Source organism: Eublepharis macularius, chromosome 12 (assembly GCF_028583425.1).
Source record: "Eublepharis macularius isolate TG4126 chromosome 12, MPM_Emac_v1.0, whole genome shotgun sequence".
In the NCBI taxonomy this organism is placed as follows: Eukaryota; Metazoa; Chordata; class Lepidosauria; order Squamata; family Eublepharidae; genus Eublepharis; species Eublepharis macularius.
Window position 1 is genome coordinate 77,126,681 of NC_072801.1, and position 21,563 is coordinate 77,148,243.

The following is a 21,563-nucleotide window of genomic DNA, read 5'->3' on the forward strand; positions in this document are numbered from 1 at the left end:
CTCCTACGTCCTCCTCTTCTGCCTGGCCAACTTCTTGCGTTTCCGGAAAACGGGCTGCTTACTTGCCAGGTGAATTCACCTGAAACTCAGAAAGTTTCTGGACCCAAGAGAGCCATCTGCTGGACACATCTGGGAAAGGACTAATTCAGGTATTTGGGCAGAGGCAGGCAATGGCAAAGCACCTGTTAGTCTATGGTTGTTGTGGGTTTTCCGGGCTGTATTGCCGTGGTCTTGGACCACGGCAAGACCACGGCAATACAGCCCGGAAAACCCACAACAACCATCGTTCTCCAGCCGTGAAAGCCTTCGACAATACACCTGTTAGTCCCTTGCCATGAAAACCCCATCAGGGAGTCGCCATAAGTCAACTATGACATACGGCCAGGATTTCATTTCATCTTGAGGCCAGGCAGCCAAGGTGTTGCTAAAGATCTGTTGAAAGATCAGCTTTTCCCCAGACCCTCAAATGATTCATTGAGGGGCCTGAAGATGAGTAGATATACAACATACAGCTATTGGCCACTGGAGCTAAATAAAGACTCCATGTCCCAAGGCAGTATATCCATGAAAACTAGATAATAAATACAAACAAGTGTGTGTGTGGGGGGGGGGGGGGGCGTCATCTTAATGCTTTGTCTGTGAACTTCTCAGGATGATGGACTCAAAGGATCTTGGTTTGGTCCAGAAAAGAGCAAGAGTCCAGTAGCATCTATAAGACTAAAAAAATTTGTGGTAGGGTATGAGCTTTTGTGAGTCACAGCTCACTTCTTCAGATAGCTCACTTCTTCTGCGAAGTGAGCAGTGATTCACGAAAGCTCCTACCCTACCACAAATGTTGTTAGTCTTATAGGTGTTACTGGACTCTTGTTCTTTTCTACTGCTACAGACAGATTAGCACAGCTATCCATCTTTAGCTGGTCCAGAAAGATCATCTTTATCCTTTTTTGATTTGCAGGAGACTTCCCGTCTTCTGGTCTCCACTGCCCAGGCAAACTGGCGTTGATCTGCCAACTCGATGGGTTGTCACTTTTCTTTTCATAGCAGAAGCTGTTGTGCCCCTTGTAGCTTCAAACCACCAGGGTGAAATTCGGACAGTATACCTCCCTCAACACTTCTTTGCCACCTTGGGGAGAATCTTTTCCTGTTGAATCTGTGCCCTGCATGCAGTTGTTAAAGACCACCAGGACCTTACCATGAAAGTAGCATTGCCTCTGCTTCTGATGCCAGATCACCTTTGCTGCGATCCTTCACGTACCATTTGGCAAGGTTTGTTCCTTCTTGATGCTTTTCGACTTTTTAAGGTTTTGGGGTGGTGTTTTTGTTTTTTTTTGGTGGAAATTTTTAAAAAGCGCGTGTGTTTATGCAGGTTCAATGAGTATAAAGAGTCAATGCAAACTTTTCTGGCATGGAACTAAATAACTGGCCCCTCCAGCTGGCCTTTTAATATCAAACTGATATTAAAAGGCCAGCTAAAGGGGCCACTTTACAAGCTGGCAAGCCTTTGCAACTGTAATTTGACCCGGGGGGGCGCTTCTGCGTCTATCCACGGGCCCCTCCTTGGATTCAGAACTGCTTCGGTGAGTCCTCCACCTCGGACACAAAGAGACCAGCTCTGTCAAAAGGACAGGCAATGACCAAGCCACACGCAGCCACAGAGAGGGGGGCCTAAAACGTAATGACCGCTCTAGGACTAGACCACGCCTCTTCTTCCCCGGAGGCCTCTGGATAAAGCTTCCGCCTCAGGCTGGCCTCAGAGGGGATAGAGAAGGCGGCAAGAGCGGCTCCCTCATTCTTTGTAGCCCAAAGTAAGGGCTAGAGCGGAACATTGGGAGGGGGAGGTCCTCCAGGCGGCCCTGAAAGGATTGCCAACTCCAGGTTGAGAAATTCCTGGAGATTTGCAGGGGTGGAGCCTGGAGAGGGCAGGGTTTGGGGAGGGGGTACAGTGCCCAAGATGCCACCCTTTAAAGCAGGCCTTTTCTCCAGGGGAACTGATCAGTGTGGCCAGGAGATCATTTGTAATTCTGGGAAGTCTCCAGTCACCACCTCGAGGTTGGCAACTCTTAAGATTCCTGGAGATTTTGGGAGTGAGGGGTCTGGGGTCTGGGGAGGGGAGTTACATGTACAGCTGAACATGTAACTGAAACCTCACATTTATCCAGGTACGGGCCCTGGATTTCCAAAGCAGCCTTTTCCCAAGGGGAACTGGTCAGTGTGGCCTGGAGATCAGTTGGAATTCCAGGTCTCCAGCCACCACCTGGAGGTTGGCAGGTGTGGAGTTTAGGAAGGGCCTGTAATTATTACAAAAGCGAAACTGAGACTCTGCAGGGAATCGTGTGTGCTGATCATTTGCAGCTCGCCCAATCCTTTCCCTCTGGTAGGGTTGCCAACCTCCAGGTGGGGGCCTGGAGATCTCCCAGAATTACAGTTTATCTCCAGAGGCCAGTTCTCCTGACTCAGAGAAAATGGCATAGAGAATTACCATTGCCTCACATAAAAAGACCAGGAATAATGGAGCAGTAGAATTCTTGGCTTGAAAAAGCAACTGCAAAACGGGCTGTCTAAAGAGCTGGTGCACCTGTTGCCAACTGCCCAGGAGATGGGGAATTTTTCCTCCTGGCGCATACTCACCCATCGTTGGATGTCAGTGGAAATCCTGCCTAAAAACAGAAAAACATATCAAAGAGACAATTATTGAAATCAACAGATGATTGATACTTACCTGAAGATTGATACTTACCTGAATGGGACATTGTGACAATTGACCAATAATGCGATTTCTCCAAAGGCTCTGGTTGTGATATGAACAAACCATTGCTCAATTGTAGTAGAAGGATATTACATTGTTACATATTTTTTGACCAAAATATTGCTATACTTGGTTTGACCTATAAATTGTATTTATTTATACTGAGACAATCTTCATTATTGTATTAGTGGTCTCTTAGGAATTTCCTCCTTTGTTCAGTTTGTATTGGGGACCACTTTCCCTCATTGTTATTATACCCCTGGAGAAAAGGGCTCCTTTGGAAATCCAGGGCCCGTACCTGGATGTGAGGTTTTAGTTATATGTTCAGCTGTACATGTGTTCACTGTAATATGAGAATTACGCAACACAAAGAAAAATCCAGTGTATGCTGTACATGGGTTGTAGATAAGTTCACTGTAACCTGCGGACACGGTTCTGGTAACAGGAATTTGGACACTGGCATAGAAATCAAAGGGGCAAAAAATTCTTGGAATTTTCTCAAGACGTCCATAGGGTCAGAATTCAAGTATAGGTCCAGACGCGTGCAGGTGGATAAGACCCTCTAACGGGCCGACCGGTTCGTTGGGTGTGTGTGTGTGTGTGTCCCGTTTCCGAGTCTTTTTCAAAGATGGTTATCACACCAATGTAATTCTCAGTGTTCAGAAGCTCCCATTTAAACTCCACTCAAAAAACCAACTTTTATTTGGGGCTTAGATGACACGCAGCCTTCTCTAGGAGCAGCACCCGACGCTTTTTGAGTGGAGTTTAAATGGGAGTTTCTGAATACCGAGAATTACGTCGGTGTGATAACCTTCTTTGAAAAAGACTCGGAAGCGGGACCCCCTCCCCCCAGATGAACCGGTCGGCCCGTTAGATGGTCTTATCCAACCTGCACGCGTCTTGACCTATACTTGAACTTCTTGAGAAAATTCCAAGAATACTGATGGACTTCACCGGCCAGAGCCCCTGAGGATGGGCGGTATATAAATTGAAATATAAAATAATACTTGTTCATAGGTGATACCATCATGACTTTGCACTAGCACTTTATGTATAGGTCTATATATGAAGACTGTGTGTATTGATGAGGTATTGAATGGCAATTGGAATTAGGAAATAACAGCAAGAATACTTTTGTAATTTTTCTAAGCCTTTATTTCATCAGGATTTCACGATTGTTTATTGCAGCCTCCGGGTAGTGGCTGGACATCTCCTGGAATTACAACTCATCTCCAGGCCACAGAGATCAGTTCACCTGGAGAAAATGGCTACTTTGGGGGGTGGACTCTATGGAATTATGCCATGCTGAGGTCCTTTCCCTCCCCAAACACCACTTTCTCCAGGTTTCTCCAGATCTCCAGGAATTTCCCAACTTAGAGCTGGAAACCCTACTTCCTACAGACACTTCGGAGGACTGAAGTATCCCAGAAACGTGTTTATTTTGCTGCTGCTCAATGTCCTTAAACGGCACTGCGGTCCTACATGATGCCAGTCTTACCAACACTTGGATCAACAATTTCAGAAGGTTTACATCTACAAATGCAAACATACTGGCAGCATACTGGCATACTTCCAGATATGTGAATGGGGCTGTGGCTGGAACAACGCTCTTAACATGCTCAGGAATACTCCTTACTAGTCCTTCATACCCTCTCAATCTGAGCCCTCATGTGAATTCAATTAGTTGCACAGCAGACAAGAGACTGGTTCCCATTCCACCCCTCCCCGAAATAAAATGTGCACCTTTTCAAACAGTTTTTATTAATATATTTTTATTAAATTAGTTTTCCTGCAAGACTTATTTAATGTTTTTTTTCAATCCCAAAGACACGAAATAAGAAATATCCAGTCAAAAAGGCAAACCGGGAAGAAGGGTTAGGGCAGGAGGGAAATTCTTCGGATCAAGGCCGGAGCAAAGCATTGGAGAATAGGGGGCAGGCGGTAGAAAACTGTAGGGAAAGGTTTAATTTTTTTTTCTGTTTTTGTCGGCTATACAGACATTCCCAGTATACACGGCACGCAGCAAAGGATCAGTCGCTTCCTCATGCAGAATCCAGGGAGGGGCTGAGCGGGAGATTCCTGGCGGAGGATACCCCATAATATGTTAGAGGACCTCCACCATCATCCTGTACCTATCGATTCTCCTCTCTGGTTCCCAGTCACCCACAAAAAAGAAGGGATATATTGGAGGCCACAGAGACCCCCCTCCCTCTCAGTCACCCACAAAAAAGAAGGGATATATCGGAGGCCGCAGAGACCCCCCTCCCCATTACAGCCCTCTTGTGACTTCTTTTGCCCTTAAAATGCCTCTCCTTGCCATCTGGAAGGCAGGACTTCCTGTATTGCACTCTGAGCACCCTAACTAAAGGTGGGGCTTCTTTTGCCCCCTCCCGCAGGGTCTCTCCTATTGCACTTTTCCTTTCCAAAGGCACAACTTCTTGCGTTTTTTTCCCCCATAGGGGTCAACTCTTTCACCCTCAGTCTAGAAGGCGTGAGATCTCCTTTTCCATGGTTGGGTCCTGGTTTCTCCCTTCCTTTTTTGACCTAAGGCAAGACTTCCCACTTGACACCATTCAGGTGTTTCATGCCACACCAAGAGACCCTTCCCCACTCCCCACCCCCATCCCAAGAACGTGCTGTCCCCCCAGTCCTGTATATAGCAGGACACCCTACTTTTTGCCCACACGCAGCTCTGCTTCCAGACGAGGAGGCATGCCCTGGTTTTGCTCAACAACAGCCACTTTGCCGTGTCTGGACTCCTCTTGTGGAAACTGCACGGCCTCCTTTGAGAAATCCCCCTTCTTCCAAGCAACAGGAATCTCCCTTTCACCCTCTCGTTAATTTATAGAGTTTTTTTTTTTATTCAAACGCTGCGAGAAAAATGTTTATAAAAGCGTAAATAAAAAGTAACTTTTTTTGTTTCTTCATTTGTTTGTTTTTTTGTTTGAAAAGAAGTTTCCAGTGCCCTCAGGGAAAGGGGGCAGCAGAGAAAGGGGGGAGAGACGTGGAAAAGGAGAGTAGGCCTTAAGCCTCTCCTTCAAATATGCCCCCCAATTTTGCAGATGCTGTCGGGGCAGGCCTCCCCCTTCCCTCTCTGCCCCAGGGCTGCACAGCGCCGTCTACTGTTAGAAAAGGGAAAAGGAAAAAGGAATTTGTGACATCCCCTTTCTGAAGAAAATGTTCTGCCCACTTCAGAATTTTAGGGGAGCAGTTGTGGGTGGCTGGGGGAGTCAGATACAGAATTAATGCTCACATGGTTGAGGAGGAGGGCTTTCTTGGCAAACTGCTCCCTCTTAGGAAAAAAAGAAACCTCAGTGGAGGAGAATGGGGGTTGAATTGACCCCCTTTAAGGACAATGAGTGTGTGTGGGGGGGGCAACATCATGGCAGGCAGACAGATCAGGAATCTCTACAGTCAGTGGCCCCAACAGAAGTAAAAACCCCACACGGCTAAAGCTCCTTGCTATACATTACTCCATTTCTATGATTCTCCCCTCCCAAGGCCCCCAGCTGGAAAGATCTAATGAGAACAGTTTGATGAATAAAGACGGATGTAGCCGGATGAAAAGACCAGGACAAGTGAGGCGGGGATGGGAGGTCATTTCCATATCGGAGAAGTAGCAAGAAAAAACAGAGAAATCTCTGGTAGAAAGAGAGCCCTTCGTATGTAAACAATCTAGAAAGGTTAAAGGTAAGAGCTGGGGAGGTTAAAGACGTGAAAAGGGAGAAGGGGGGGGCAGGAGGAAGGCAGAAGATGGAGGAGAAAAGAGTCTGTTTACCAAACCAAAGTTGCAGGGGTGGGGAGAGGAGGAACCGGGGGCTGAAAGAGATCCCCCTGCCCCCCATCTCAAGTGAGGAGAAGAGAGAACAGGTACGCCAGACTCACGTCAATCAATAGGACGGCAGCAACGACCAATGGATTAGCTCCCTGCAAGAGAAAATTGGGAGGTGTCAGGAAGAGCAAACTGCCCCCCCCCATGTTAAGCGCAACCAAAAACTTTTCAAAGTTTTAAAAAAATTCAGCAGAGTTTTAGACTTTCACTTTTGGACACTCAAATATGTTTGTATTAGTTGGACCTAATAAACGTGTTACTCTGCTATAACCAGGATTCTTTGATCAGGGTGGGGGGACATGGCAGTTAATTAATTCAGTTTCAAACCAAGTTAAACCGGCAATGTAGATTTGACAGGTTGATATATTATCAGTGTAGCTTTGATGAGAGTTAGCTTGGAGGGTGTTAGCATCAGTCTGAATGTCTTAATGCAAGAAGAGGGCAAAGGTGGTGGAAGTAGAAAAGAGCAAGAGTCCAGTAGTATCTATAAGCAGGGCTTTTTTTCTGGGAAAAGTGGTGGTGAAACTCAGTGGGTTGCCCTCGGAGAAAATGGTCACATGGCTGGTGGCCCCGCCCCCTGATCTCCAGACAGAGGGGAGTTTAGATTGCCCTCCGCGCCGCTGGAGCGGCACGGAGGGCAATCTCAACTCCCCTCTGTCTGGAGATCAGGGGGCGGGGCCACCAGCCATGTGACCATTTTCAAGAGGTGCCAGAACTCCGTTCCCCCGCATTCCCCCTGAAAAAAAGCCCTGTATAAGACTAACCAACTTTACTGTAGCATAAGCTTTCGAGAATCACAGTTCTCTTCGTCAGTTGCGTCAGATGACGCAACTGACGAGAACTGTGATTCTGGAAAGCTTATGCTACAGTAAAGTTGGTTAGTCTTAAAGGTGCTACTGGACTCTTCGTCAGATGCGTCAGATGACGCAACTGTTGAAGAGAACTGTGGTTCTGGAAAGCTTATGCTACAGTAAAGTTGGTTAGTCTTAAAGGTGCTACTGGACTCTTCGTCAGATGCGTCAGATGACGCAACTGTTGAAGAGAACTGTGGTTCTGGAAAGCTTATGCTACAGTAAAGTTGGTTAGTCTTAAAGGTGCTACTGGACTCTTCGTCAGATGCGTCAGATGACGCAACTGTTGAAGAGAACTGTGGTTCTGGAAAGCTTATGCTACAGTAAAGTTGGTTAGTCTTAAAGGTGCTACTGGACTCTTCGTCAGATGCGTCAGATGACGCAACTGTTGAAGAGAACTGTGGTTCTGGAAAGCTTATGCTACAGTAAAGTTGGTTAGTCTTAAAGGTGCTACTGGACTCTTCGTCAGATGCGTCAGATGACGCAACTGTTGAAGAGAACTGTGGTTCTGGAAAGCTTATGCTACAGTAAAGTTGGTTAGTCTTAAAGGTGCTACTGGACTCTTCGTCAGATGCGTCAGATGACGCAACTGTTGAAGAGAACTGTGATTCTGGAAAGCTTATGCTACAGTAAAGTTGGTTAGTCTTAAAGGTGCTACTGGACTCTTCGTCAGATGCGTCAGATGACGCAACTGATGAAGAGAACTGTGATTCTGGAAAGCTTATGCTACAGTAAAATTGGTTAGTCTTAAAGGTGCCACTGGACTCTTTTTGATTTTGCTACTACACACGGCTACCTCCTCTGGATCCTTGTTCTTGTAAATGTCCAGACAGAGCTCTCTGGCTGGATGCAGCAGCAAGAGACATGCTGAAAGCCCTTCGACTGATCCAGCAAGGCAATGTTTACGTTCTCTTTTTCCCCTGGCAGTGCGTGTTGCCTGCCTTGCTGGAGCTGGGGTGGGTGGACAGGCACCGCTCATCTCTTTTCAGAGACAAGGAGACAAGAAGGGGTAGGCTGCTGTGTTCCGGCATTCCCTTCACACCCTCCATATGAGCAGCAGGAGAATTACTCATAAGCAAGTATTATTTTCTGGGGTTTCCTCAGACGGATGGAGGGGGGGGTGGATATCAACCGAAGCACATGGGAAGTGCTTCACAATTGCTGGTGCGGCAGCACATTGATGGGATAATTAGCCCTGCCAGACACCCATCATCCTTCACACCACCCTGTCTCCTGCCCCTCCCTGGAAGCCCTGAGAAAAAGGATCGGACCCAGGAGACGTGGCACTCAACTGGCTGTTTCACTGTTCCTACTAGGACCTCTGGATTATTTATGACCTGCAGTCCTGCCTTCCAGCATCTCCCAGCATCCCCCACTGCGGCTTTCTTGATGGGTGGGGCCACGATGCTGCAGTGGGGAAGGTGGGGCCAAAGGATGCTGCTGAGAGACGGATGCTGGTTGCTATGAGACAAGAAGAATGCCGGCCAATCTCCTTTGGAGCTAGGCTGCTGGGCTCCACCCTCAGCCCCTCCCACATCTGTTTTCTTGCAACACTTCTAGGTCTGGAGGGAAAAGTGGGGGGGGGGATCCCAAACATGCAGCCCAATGAATAGAGGAGAGAGAGGAGAGAAAGTTTGGTTCTACAGGAGAACAGATGGGCCTGGAAAACAGGATTGTCAGAATTTCTGGGAGGGCCTTGGGACTGTATGAGTCCAGGGTAGAAATCAGGACTTCTTGGTTCTATACAGGAAAGGGCTAAAGTGGGGGTGCAAGGAGCAAGGACTTCTGGGTCATCATAACCGCTGGCTCTGGGAGGGAAGGAGAAGGGAGAGGAGTGGGTTAAAAACAGGGGATGCTGGAAACCACAAAGTCCGGGTTCTTCAGGTTAGGTAAAAAGGGGACATGAGATGGCACAGAATGTGCTAATTTGGGGGGGGGGGGGGATGTGAATATTTTCTTTTGTAGTTCTCACCTTGGTAGTGCCATTCCCATAATACTCAAAATGTTGGTACAAATCCCCCCAACTTGCGCTCGGTGCTCTCTTGGGCCTCCTTCCTTGGAGACGGCGAAGTGAGTTCTACTGCCCCAGTTTTGCTTACAACTTTTTCAGTTTAGGGAGGTTTGCTGTGACAACACCGACTCGGTGTATGTGCGTGCGCACTGCAGAAATTGGCTCACCACCACTGAATGGACAAAGCCTGTGTGACTTTAGGAGAGGGGGTGACAGTCAGAAACCCAACTGGACCAATGAGCAGGCAATGCTTTGTATGCAGAACAGAAGAGGCTCGACAGACCCTGTTCTGTGAGGCTCAGAGATCACCCCTGGATCCCACACCCCTGAGGAGAAAACTTCTGCAACACCTTTCAGGAACTTCTGCTCTAACATAGTAAAGAGTCCTGTAGCACCTTTAAGACTCACCAACTTTATTGTAGCATAAGCTTTGGAGAACCACAGGTCTCTTTGTCAGATGCATCTGATGAAAAGACCTGTGGTTCCCCAAAGCTTATGCTACAATAAAGTTGGTTAGTCTTAAAGGTGCTACTGGACTCTTTACTATTTGCCAACTACAGACTAACACGACTAACTCCTCTGCTCTAACATAGTTTCAGGTAGGTAGCCAAGCCAAGCTGGCCTGTAGTAGAAGAACAAGATTCTGGTCCAGAAGTCCCTTAGAGACCAACTAGATTTCAAAGGGAGCTTTGACTCTCGAAAGCGCGCACCCTGGGACTCTAGCTGGCCTCTAAGGTGCTACTGGACCCGAATCTTGCTCTAACATACAGGACGATACTTGTTTCTGCCTAGAAGGCAGGTTGGACCTAACGAGTTAAGAGGGGAACTGGGAGGAGGAGTACAAGCTAGGACTCCTGGGTTCTATTCCAAATTTCACACAGGCTAGTGAGATACAGCAGGATCAACTTCAGCACGTTGTACCCATCCCACGTCCTTACCTGTCTCTCCCTTCTCCACACAGCTCTTAGGGCCTCCCTTATGTCCACCATGGAGGCCCCGGCGCCCCTAAGCAGTTCTTCGTTCTCTGGTTCTAGGTCCCCAGGAACTCCCACTGGTGCTGGTTCCACAGGGGCCTCCCCAGTGTAAGGCCTAGAAGTCGCCACTTCCTCCTCCTCTTCCTCCTCCTCCTCTTCCTCCTCTCTGAGGCTGCCAGAACTGCCGCTGGCAGGGCTGCCGGGCTGAGGGTGCCCGGGGACCCCTGCATAATCTCCTTCTTCTGCTTCGTAGCTGCTGAGCTGCTCCCGCTCCTCCTCCCCCTCCCACAGCCCCTCGGGGGCAAACCCCGGTGTTCGAGACGGGAAGCTGCCACGGCAGCCCCACTCGTCCTCGGGGTCAGAGACCTCTGGGAGGTGCTGGCGAGGGCCCCCATTCTCCAAGGGGGGCCAAGTCCGCCGGGGGTCCCCTCGCCAGGGCTGCAGAGGTGTAGGAGGGTAGCTCGGTGGTAGGCTCGGATCGGGGGTGACATCGGAGGGGGGTGATGCCATTCTCGTAGACCTGGGGGCTATCATACTCCTGGAAGTCTGTGTCGGTGCCTTCCGAATCCAACCGGGCACGCGGTTCTGCAAAAGGAGAGGAGTCCAGTGGTTAAAGCAGGAGGAACTGGGAGCTAGGGGTCCCAGGTTCAAGAAAAGCCAGCATGAGCTACAAGAGACCTAGGCCTCTGGATTATGTCTCCTGAGGGAAGGGATTCAGGTGGGCCGAGCTGACAGCCCAGTCTCCTGGGCTCTGTTTTGAGCTCAGGAAACAAGGAAGGTTGGATGTAAGTATTTTTGTTTATTAGTCTTTAGTTTCATAGCACCATTTGTGTTTAGCCAGTTTGGTGTAGTGGTTAAGAGCACGGGACTCTAATCTGGAGAGCCGGGTTTGATTCCCCACTCCTCCACTTGAAGCCACTTGGGTGACCTTGGGTCAGTCACAACTTCTCAGAGCTCTCTCAGCCCCACCCACCTTGCAGGGTGTTTGTTGTTGTGGGGCTAATAATGACATACTTTGTAAACCGCTCTGAGTGGACATTAAGTTGTCCTGAAGGGCGGTATATAAATTGAATGTTATTCTGTTGTTATTTACAGAGCCACACACAAGCAAAATATAAAACTCCCTGCCCCAAGGAGCTTCCAGTACTAGGTGCCTTTTTGGTACCCCTCAAAATCTGGTGCTTTAGGTGATGACCTAATAATAATAACATTCAATTATATACCCCCCTTCAGGGCAACTTAACACCCATTCAGAGCAATTTACAAAGTATGTTATTATTATCCCCACAACAACAATCACCCTGTGAGGTGGGTGGAGCTGAGAGAGCTCTGGAAGAGCTGTGACTGACTCAAGGTCACCCAGCTGGTTTCAAGTGGAAGAGTGGGGAATCAAACCCGGCTCTCCAGATTAGAGTTCCGCCACTCTTAACCACTACACCAAACTAGGTTTGCCTAGTGGTTAGGCTGGTCCTGGCTCTCCTGCTAATGGCACTGATAGGTAAACTCTAAACACGGAGGCTCCGTCCAGCCATATAGGCGAATAGCTATGGCTAGCTCTATCTTCTGAGAATATGTCTAATCTCTTATTAGAGCTAGCGGAGCCTGTCTTGCAACAGTGAATTCCAGAAGTAAATTGTGCATTGCGTGAAGAAATTCTGCCTAATTGCTAAATGAGTATGTTGTGGTAGGGTGAGAATCAGTTCAGAAATACATTTTTTTTTTAGAAATACCTTTTTTACCATAAACCTTTACAAGTTCGTTGAAAGGTGCAGATTCAGAATAATAAGGATTTAATAAAGAAAAGGTTCCCTGTGGAAACGGAGATGGGGACAAGGGTAATTTAGACTACCAAACTCTCCACACTGCAAACTTCCCAGGAAAGAAAGGTCGCCAACCTCCAGCTAGGCACTAGAAATCTTCTAGAATTACAACTGATCTCCAGGCTTCAGAGATCAGTTCCCCTGAAGATAGTGGCTGCCTCGGACAGTGGACTCTGTGGTTTTATACTCTGCTGAGGTCCTTTCCTTCCCCAAATCCTACCGTCCCGAGGCTCTACCCCCAAATCTCCAGGAATTTCCCTGCCCAGAGTTGGCACCTCTAAAGGAAAGCCTTTCTTTCTGGTGGTAGCCCAGCAGTCCTCCTGAGAACCTCACCTGGCTCAGTTAGGATGGGCTGGAGTTCTTGGGCCAAAATTTTGGCCAGGCGGGCAGCTTCCAGGGCTTTCTCGGCTGCACCGAGTGCAGTGGCGGCTTTCAGGCGAGCATCTGCAGCCCTGTAAGAGAAAGGGGTTTTTAGGAGTTAATGCCACCACAGCCCTGTCAACATGGGATCCCTGACCACTGCTTCCAAAAAACAGCCCTTCCCCTTTCCAGCTGTCTTAAAATATCTTTAGTAATGTTGGTGCTCCCGTCCTGCGGATCTCTGCCTTCCTCCTCCATGTGCCTTCTATCTCTAAACTCAACTTTAATATAATTAAATGCTAGGAATCCAAAACTGACTTATGGCAAGAAATGAACAGAGGTGGTCGCAATTTTCCCCAGGCCAGTTTGGCTAGGGAACCTGTGTGTTGCCATCTTCTGGGCATGGAACAAGAGTCACTGTTTGTGTGTGTGTGTGGGGGGGGGATAGTTATGAATTTCCTACATTGTGCAGGGGGTTGGACTAGATGACCCTAGAAGTCCCTTCCAACCCTATGATTCTATTGTTTGCTACTTTCTGCAAGGTTTTACGTGAGTTGCCATGTTGGTCTGTAGCAGAACAGCAGGATCTTAGTCCAATAGCTTCTTAGAGACCTGATCCTGCACTGGGGGGGGGGGGGGGTTGGACTAGATGGTCTGTATGGCCCCTTCCAACTCTGTGATTCTATGATTCTAAGATTTTCAGAGTGCAAGTTTTCGAGAGTCAGAGCTTCCTTCCCTTCTTCATGGTAACCCTGGCCTACCTTGGTGGACACCCATCCAAGTACTAATCAGGGCTGACCCTGCTTAGCTTCCTAGCTCTGATCAGCTTGGGCTAGTCTGGGCTATTCAAGCTGCTACAACTGAACTTTACGCACAGCTTCCTCTGCAAAGGGTGTAGTGGGGGGGGCATGTAACCTAAAACGTTATGAGCACAAACTAACCTTTCTATATATTTTCTCCATTGTGGGACGGGAAATTTAGCAAACTCTAGAAAACTAAGCAAAATCTCAAACGCCCTGCTGAGCCATAAAACCCACAAGTGGGGAGAAGGAAGGAAGGGCAGGATGAAAACATAACACACAAATGAACAAATACATTTCAAACTGGTTTACGTTTGTCGCATAGCTAACACCCGATTGTCTGGGATGTCTTTCACCCCCATTACAACCACAGAATCTCTGTTACCACAAGTGACCCTGAAGGGGGTGGTGGTCTTTCGTTGTGGATTCCCCAACACTGACACACAATTTTGTGTGTTAGTGAGCTGTGACTCACAAAAGCTCATACCCTATTAACAAATTTTCTTCAGATACTTGAATTTTCTTCAGTTTTTCTTCAAAAATTTTTTCAGATACCTTAAGAAGTGAGCTGTGACTTACAAAAGTTCATACTCTACCACAAATTTTCTTCAGATTTTCTTCAGATACATAAAAGAAATGAGCTGTGACTCACAAAACCTCATACCCTACCACAAATTTTCTTCAGAAACCTGAATTTTTTTCAAATTTTGTTCAAAATTTCCTTCAGATACCTGAAGAAGTGAGCTGTGACTCACAAAAGCTCATACCCTACCACAAATGTTGTTAGTCTTAGAGGTGCTACTGGACTCTTGCTTTTTTCTACTGCTACAGACAGACTAACACGGCTACTCATTTTGACACAATTTTGGACCTTTTTGGGAGGGGCCATGGCTCAGAGGTACAGCCCCTGCTTTGAAGGTTCCAGGTTCAATTCCCAGCATCTCCAGTTAAAAAGACTAGGCTGCAAGTGATGTGAAGGAGCTCTGCCTGAAACCCCAGAGGGCAGCTACCAGTCTGAGTAAACAATATTGATCTTGATGGACCAAAAGTCTGATTTAGTATAAGACAGCTTCATATGCTTATATACTCCTGGAACAATTCAACCAGTTTTTAATAGATGCACAATTTCTCACAGAACCCCTCTTTTCTCAGGCTGGACAACATGGGATTAGAACTGCAGACTGGCCCTAAAAATCAGCCATAAAGGACCCCCACAAGTTGCTCCGGCAGTAAGGAAGAGTTTAAAAAAACCCTCTTTCCCAAATGACCCCTCCCTCTGCAGCTTCCCGGTAGCGTGCAATAGAGTGCCTGTCTTTTTTTCTCTAGCAGGGCTAATGAGGGGGGGGGCATTTCCAGTTATAGAACAGGGCAAGGAGAACAGGTAACTCCTCTTCCCCACTACTGCATCTCCACTCTATTTTGGGGGCCCTGAGTGTTTTTTAGGGACAAGTTATTTGTCTAGAATTTCAGTCACACAACTCGCCTTAAGCAGGTTCTCTGGAGAGATGGCATAAATATTTTCTCAATACACGAATAAATTCCAGCACTCAGAGAAGTCTGCCCCCCAGAATATTTTCTACAAGCCCCATTATGGGATGAATTTTCTATCATTCTCATATACCAATTGGGACGCACTAGTTTGCTGTTGCATACACATGTGGCAAATCATGTGGGCCACATATATACACATCCTATACACATCCACTGTCATGTATGATGAATACACATTATTGTGGATGTGTATATATGTGGCACACACGAGTCCCTACGTGGAAATGATACGTGTGGGAAATGGGCCATGTATGAAACAACCCAGTTTTTCCAGAAACAACCCCCATCGCAGGGAAATGCCTACAGCTTTCTTAAAAGTATTGCTTCATTTTGTTTTTATAGAAACATCTGTCTTTCAATGATGAAAAAATCACTTTGTATGAAGCTTCTTTCCATAACTTTGAATTCCAAGTGCTGAGAGAGGTTATGGACACCCCAGGGGAGCGGAGGTAATTCCCCCTACTCTGAAATGAACTGGAGGATATAAATGGCACCCAGGAAGACAGGCCTGGAGATAAATCAGGGAGCCTTCACTTTCCCTCGTGAACATGTTCAGCATTGACATTTAAACCTGGCTTTTTAATATTCACTTTTGTCTCCAGCGCATCTTGAGACCTTTGTTAAAAGTGTGGGGGGAGAATGAAGTTGCGGTTATATATTAAAAGCGCTTCATAGGGCTGCAGCCTCCACCCCCCCCCCCCCGCCCCATCCCACACACAAGAGTGTTTCACTCCTTACATACAGCAGAGTATCTTTGTACTCACCCTCCCCACACTTTGTTAGGGATCACACCCACGCAGCCACCTGCAACCCACCTACACACCTCAGCCTGTTTATGTACAACACAACAATTAGCACCCCTCCTTCTCCCCCAAACCCATGAAATCTTGTCTCATATTTGCATGCCTCCCAGCTGGCCTTGCTGATTTGTTAACTGCTCCATCCCTAGTTTGAGGATGGAGCAGGGCTTATATCCTTTCCCCCACAGGCACCAGCACAGACACCCATCCAGCCATTCTTGTTCTTTTTCCCCATCCTTCTCCATCCCGTCCCATCCCATCCCTGCTGGTCCCTGCCCAGCAGATGCTGCTGCTCAGCTGTTTCCATAGCAGCCGCTAGCCAATCACCTTACCGTTGCCCAGTTGCCTTGGAGACCAGGCAGCCTACTCCAGGCTGCTAGGCCCTGGCGGAAGCGACTTCCCTGTTCTCCTCCCTGCCAACACACACAAACACAAGCACACACACCCCAGGCTCCTCTTCTTGCTTGCTGTCTCCCTCACACACACACACACACACACACACAGACACACACACACACACACTCAGAGGCCTGACTGAAAGCAAAAAGCAGGAAAGGGAGCACAGATGGAAGTTAAGCAAGACAATAGCACATTGCAGATGGAAACAACATCCTTATTCTCTTACAAGAATCACTGCCTGAGACCTAGGGTTGTCAACTCTCAGTTGGGAAATTCCTGGAGATCTGGAGGTGAAGCCTGGGAAAGATGAGGTATAATGTCAGAATCTACCCTCCAATTTGGCTCCAAAACCGCCATTTTCTCCAGAGGAATTGACCCCTGTAGTCTTGAGATGAGTTGATATTCTGGGATATCTCCAGGCTGCACCTAGAGGTTAGCAACCTTACGGAGGCCCTGCACCTTTCATCTACCTGTTTGCTATTCTGTTCTCATCCTATTCCTTTGTTTGGCAATTCAACAGTCTTTGCTGCAGTCATTTCTGAGCACACATGGGGTGTGTTGTTGACTATTTCACCCCTCAGACATCTAACTTCTACAGAACCAGGGGAAGATGGAGTAAAGGCTTGTTGTGTCCATTAATAAACTTTTTTAAAAATTCAGCCTCATAAAGTGAAATAAGAGACAGTGTTTTAACTCCGGTAAATGGAAACCATTGGAGCGTATGGGGGAGAAAGTGGAGAGTTGATTCAGAAGTAAAGCAAAGAGACAGGAAAAGAAACAAATCAAGGAAGGAAGACAAAATTGGAAGCAAATGAAAGAGAAAATGGGGGTGGGTGGGGGAAGAGAGAAAACCAAAGACACAGCAGTGCAGAAGAGAAGCCAACTCCGGCAGGCACATGCAGCCCTCACGTCCTCGCCGGCAGCATCTCATTTTCGATCCATATGGGCAGACCCCCAAGGCCTGGTGTCCCTACCACTTCCAAGCCCGGGGCGGGGGGGGGGCAGTTCTAGACTTCTGCATCCTCTCCCTGCCCTGCAATTTATTATCTTTATAAACAGTTTCTCCATTTGGAAGCATATTACTAAGGTGAATTTAAAGAGATTCTTCCAAGTCTATTTGGGACTAGGATCCAGTGAGGGGAGCCTTCAGTCAATTGTAAAATGGCTGCCTGTGTTTGCAAGAGGGAGGGGGAGAGATTATCATGAGATAACCAGATTGTAACATGGCTATCAATAGCAAAACTCCCATTAGGGCATGCAATTGTAATGTCACACCTTCAAAATGACATTTAAACCTTTAACAGTGCAATCCTACGAAGAGCTACTCCAATCTAAGCTCATGGGCTTTGATTGGAGTAACTTTGCATCAGATTGCACCGTAAAGTACCTTTGTTTGTGAGGAAAAGTAAAAAAAAAAACAAAAACGTGGAAACCGGGATTTCATTTTCTTCTAAATCTGAGGAAAATGTAATTGTAAATTGGGTCCTTAAGGCCTAGTTTAAACTCGTGTCCCATATTGCAAAGATAAACATAAACCATCACCCTCTTTTTCATACCATTCTCCCAAAACTCACTCTTAGCATAAATTCATCGTTAAGCAACGAGACATTTTAAACTAACATATATTAATACAAGAAGCAACCAAGTGTGCTTTCCCTCCTCTTTTTCCTGTTTACTACCAACCTCATTCCCACATGTTCCTCCACTTTTTTAGAGCACAACACCCCAAGTCTTTCTTCTCTCATAGCATCCCTTCAGAGCACCACCCCAAGGTGTATCTGTGGCGTGACCTGCTTGTTTCTGGTCATGCCTCTCAAGTCCTAAACCCCTCACCATAATAGTAAATGTAAGGAAAATCTCTGTAGCTATGTGACCATAGCAGCTTTTGCCATATCCCTGATTGCTTAAGCCTGTTTCCTGCCCTCACCTGGCAATGGCAACCTCCTGCTTCTGCCGTGCCATACTGACGGCCCTCCTGGCTACTTCCACAGCCCGGTCAACCTTCTCCTTGACCTTGCTTCGACGAAGCGGGATCAGGTTCTTCATCTTGCCGCTCACCAAACGATTGAGCTTGTATTTGCCCTCTTCCTTGGAGCCATCAGGGTAAGTGGTGCGTCCGTAACCGTGCCGGCGATTGCCCAGCCATTCGCCCTCGTACCGCAGCCCGTTGGAGCGGCGGCTCACCCCATAGCCACTGCGCCGGTCAGCCCGCCATTCTCCAGCATAGACCTCAGTAGAAGAGCCCTCAATGGTCAGGGTTGAAGGCAGCTCGGGTTCTGTCTCGGCATAGCTGAGTGTGGTGGCCTCACTCCCGGCTGAACTTACCCCTGCCTCACTCTTGAGGGACCCCCGTTTGCTCCCCAAGGAGGCCTTAGACTCAGCCCTCCGCACCCGTAGGCCACTCAGGAGCAGAGAGCGTCGGAAAAAGCCCCCTGATTTCTTCTTGGCTCCCTTAGGGAAGTCTGGATCTCCAGGGAAGGCCAAGACAAAACCACCCCTGGATCCTGAGGCTGGGCTGTCACCTGGGAGTGGTGGAGGAGGAAGAGGAGGTGGTGGGAGGGGTGGTGGAGGAGCGCTAGGATCAGTTTCACTGTGGAGTGATTCCAAAGAGGTGCGGCGTGGGGAGCGCACCAGGGCTGCTTGCCGATAGGGGACACTCTGGCGCACTCCATACCCATGACGCTTGCCAGATTGCCATTGGCCCTGGTAGGTACCTGCAAAAGGAAGAAGAGTTAAGATGAAAGGACTGGAGAGGAATAGAAGGAGACATACAGAAAGAGGTCAAATCAGAGGTGATCAACATTAGGCCCAGAAGAACAATAGCTTCTCTGACTTTTACCAGTCGCCAGTTTCTGGCCACCCTAATTCTTTGGCAAATGAAATTGTAACCTGTTGTTTAGTGCTGAGTTGGGGGGCATGCAAAAGGGAAGGAGTTAAGGGCAGTACCTTACGTGGGATCAGCCATTAGTTGGGTCAAAGTCAACATGGTGATAGATGGGGGGAAATGGAGAGACGTATCAAAGAAAGAAACTGGATGAACTTGAGTCGTCATGAGCTGGTTTCCTGTATCCTACACTGTCTCCGAGAATCTTGTAATGGCTAGATCAAGAGCATCTCCAGGCCTCAGCAGGGATTTGAATCCAAGTTGCCACCCACCTATCTCTCTGCTATGCCACACCCCCTCTCAATGTGAGATGGATAGACAGAGTAGCACAGACCCAACTGGGTGGAGAAGGGTAGGCCCAGCGGAGAGAAAAGAGGGATGGAGAGGCCTGGCATGGGAAGTAGGGGGATGGTCATGGAAGTAACTCAGTGAGCAGGCAGAAATAAAAACATCTGGCATTAACTGGATGGGTGGCAGTGAAGGGAGGGTGCTATTCGCATGTTGGTGGTAGGACAGGCAGGGGAACGCCTCCCCCCCCCGTTCTTCCTTACTAAGTCCTGCTCTCTCACCTCCATCAGCATAAGTCTCCATGCCATAACCATCCTGCAGGCCCTCGCGCCACATGCCTTCGTAGATCACTCCCGAGTGGCTTTCCCAGATGCCCAAGCGCCCCTTCAGCCCGTGGCTCCACTCTCCCTTGTAGCTCCACTTGCTCTTGCGTTCCACGCCCAGTCCACTGCGCTTGCCTTGACTCCAATGGCCTTGGTAGGTGTTGCCGCTGGGCCACGTGTAGACACCCAGCGACTCAAAGCCACGGCTCCAGCGCCCGCTGTACTCCCCCTGGGCTCCAGGGCCTGTACATACCCCATAGCCATGCGCCCGGCCCTCCTCCCAGTCGCCCACATAGCAGCCACCATCGTCAAACTCGAATCTGCCTCCGTTGGACATTCATGTAACGTTTCTTCCCGGTCAATCGGGCTCCAGTTACCCACGAGTCCCTGCACGCATCTCCGTTCCCCCTCTGGGTTGCCTCTACATGGCACTGTCACGTACAGAGGAACCGCTGCCCTTCGCACCTCCTTCCCGGCAGCCAAGCATCCGGCTGCCTTCTTTCTTTTCCTGGACCTAGGGATTTCTAGCTACAGCTGTAAGGCTACAATGCCTGGACTTTATGTTTTTAGGCAGAGGCATGTAAGGAACTACAGACAGATCAAGACTTGGTAACTTCTTGAGTACAGGTTCGATGTGCTTCTCTGGTAGCTGGAACAGAATGAACCTGCAACTGGAGCAAGGCCAACACTTAGTGGTTAACAGCATGCATTAGAGCTACACCTATACTGAAGTTTACACTCTTCATGCTACACACACAAAAATGCTTAGAAATCTCTGGTTATTTGTGAATAATGATATAGGTTGTTTGAAGCTATTGGGAGACTGGACGTCTCGATGTTTCTGTGTACAGGATTGGCCAGGGAGGGCGGTCACTGCAGCTGTGCCAGGGCTCAAAGCTTTACCACTTCTTCAGGAAGTCTCTGGCTGTCAGTACGTTACAACTGCATGTCAAGACCCAGTGATCTCTAGACACTGGCCCACAGTGCTTTGGGGGCTAGAGGTATACGGAGAGCCCTGCCTGGACTACTGTTGAGCACACAGATATGTGAGGGAGCTACAGCCATTTCAAACTGCAGGCAGAATTTGTTTTTGGACTGCAATCGTAGGACGGCATTAGACAAAGAGGGGAGGTTGGGTTTTCCTGGCTAGCACCATACATTCTCAGGTTCCTCGCGGCCTTTTGTCAATAGACTGCAGTGTTTCTCAAGTTCTGCGGCAACAAGTATACTTCTCTGGAGTCAAGCATTCATGTGTCTGTTTTCAGGTTTATATGGTGTTCCGCAGCTGGCGTTGCTGGTTAGACTGAAAGCTGAAAAAGTCTTCTTGTAGATATAGGCATAAGAGGGCCAAGAGGCTTTTGGTTTACAGGCATACGGTGTTCTCAAAATTAGAGTGCTCAGTGTACACCACCTGGGTGTCTCGCAGAGGAAAGAGAGCCTGGGCACACACCAGTGACTGCGCTGTCCTCCAACTACAACTGGACAAGAAGGGGGCAGCAGTGCTGGTATTGGTTGGTGGGTCCCCGAGAGTTCCTCAGATTCAGTTTTCTGGCTGGTCTCCGTGTTTTCAGGCCCCTGACGAATGGAGGAACTGGAATTCTCTGGCTACAGGAGTCCACCGCAAGAGGCAAAGCATAGGCTCTCGTTTTGTTTTCCCAGACTAATGCCCACCTGGGCTCATCAGGTGCGTTCACAGGAACTGGACAGCCTCTTCCAAGGGTGGAGCAGAGACAGCAGGGCTGCCAAAGGAGGCCACATGGTACAGGGGGTAGGAAACAACCTGCGCCAAGAGACACATGGTTTAGGGAAGCACAACTGAATTTTTCAAGCAGGGAGACAGGCAGGCGGGCAAGGGATCTTAGGGGGTTATCTCCTAGCCCACAAACGCTGAATTCTGTCATTGGACTGGGACCCAATGCACACA

General features: G+C 48.3%; 1 protein-coding gene across 1 annotated transcript; it reads right to left on the reverse strand.

The window, feature by feature from the left end:
* Window positions 1-6,592: 6,592 nt before the first annotated feature.
* Window positions 6,593-19,976, reverse strand: JPH4 (junctophilin 4). The gene is given in 6 exon segments (XM_054994991.1): window positions 6,593-6,673; window positions 10,379-10,912; window positions 10,914-10,999; window positions 12,568-12,686; window positions 18,072-18,858; window positions 19,598-19,976. Coding segments are annotated over 6 exon segments (1,986 nt in total).
* Between the last annotated feature and the right edge of the window lie 1,587 nt (window positions 19,977-21,563).